This window comes from Nicotiana tomentosiformis, chromosome 6 (genome assembly GCF_000390325.3).
Source record: "Nicotiana tomentosiformis chromosome 6, ASM39032v3, whole genome shotgun sequence".
Lineage (NCBI taxonomy): Eukaryota > Viridiplantae > Streptophyta > Magnoliopsida > Solanales > Solanaceae > Nicotiana > Nicotiana tomentosiformis.
Genome location: NC_090817.1, coordinates 34,424,484 through 34,425,820, shown reverse-complemented (window position 1 = coordinate 34,425,820; position 1,337 = coordinate 34,424,484). Strand labels below are relative to the sequence as shown.

At 30.3% G+C, this 1,337-nt stretch overlaps 1 protein-coding gene across 1 annotated transcript; it reads right to left on the bottom strand.

Moving 5' to 3' along the window:
* Nucleotides 1-419: 419 nt before the first annotated feature.
* On the bottom strand, nucleotides 420-1,070 carry LOC138893773 (uncharacterized). Its single transcript, XM_070178433.1, has one exon. It carries the CDS (start codon nucleotides 1,068-1,070, stop codon nucleotides 420-422), a length of 651 nt encoding a protein of 216 aa, XP_070034534.1.
* Nucleotides 1,071-1,337: the final 267 nt, after the last annotated feature.

Sequence of the window (1,337 nt, the reverse complement as noted above, 5' to 3'; positions counted from 1 at the left end):
TGATAACAGACTCCCAGAATAATATACAACAACTAAAATTTGAAATGTAAGTTATTAGAACCAAAATCTAGTATACGATAGTAGAAATTAATTAAAAGCAAGACTAATTAAAATCAGAGAAACAACAACTTACATTCACAATGTCGCTAACATTAACTTTTGATGAATGTTGGAGAAGATATGTTGGATTCACCTTGAAAATCTTACACTTCTATTAAATAAAAAAAAATATAAATAATTAGATTAAAACAAAATATATGAGCCAAGAAATATGATAAAAAGTCAAATACTATTAACTTACATTGGCGTTTGTAAAGAAATCATTATAAAGTTTGTCATATTTTGGACATTCAATGCTTGAGTAAGACAACATCCTAATTGGCCCCCGATCCTCATATTTTAAAAATTGACGAAAATCATTAAACACTTCCATTATCCATACATTGAGTAAAAAATGGGAATCCAAGCGCCATATAAGATGGGATCCTACCAATTGGTTTCTTTTTCACTGACTCAGATGTTAGAAGATGAGACAAATTATAATTAAACTCATCAAAATAGAAACTACCCCATGGAAAAGAAACATAAAGCTCTTCGCCATCTATGATTTTCATAGAACAATCACTTATATTTCGACCATTAAATTTACCCAATAGAACGACTTCTAATAGATAAATCTGGGCAAGTTTTACTGCATCTTCATCGCAGACCTCGACATCAACACATACATCATCTGATGTACCATCACGCACTCGAGACCGCTTTTGCATAAATTTATACAAAGTCTCTACCTTCAAACCCTTTTTCACTTCAGAGAAATACGGTTCCTTCAAACGGTTCACTCTAGCGTCAACAAAACTATAATCGGATGCCTCAATCTTAAGTCCAATAATATTGTGGAAATCATCTTCTGTAAATGCTACATCATGCCCAAAAACTTTAAAAACTATTTTGCTTTTATCCTTGTAGAAAGGTTGAGATAGCAACATACAACGAGTCAACTTCCCTGAGCGACTCACTTCATTCAACTCTAAAACATTCCCAAATACACTGTTCTTCAACACATCCATTTGAGTTCCGGACAAAGAGGATGAAATAATTTGCTTAAAATTTCAATCGCCTTTCCAATAACAATCAGCAAGTGTGAACAACTAATTTTTGACCGCACCCGAAGTTGATAATATTTTGGTGCAAATATTTCTTTTAGGTCTAATCTTGATATTTTAAACTTTTATCTTACTTTTAATAGGTTTCATTTGAGGAAAGTTTTATATATATATATATATATATATATATATATATATATATATATATATATATATATATATACATATAAA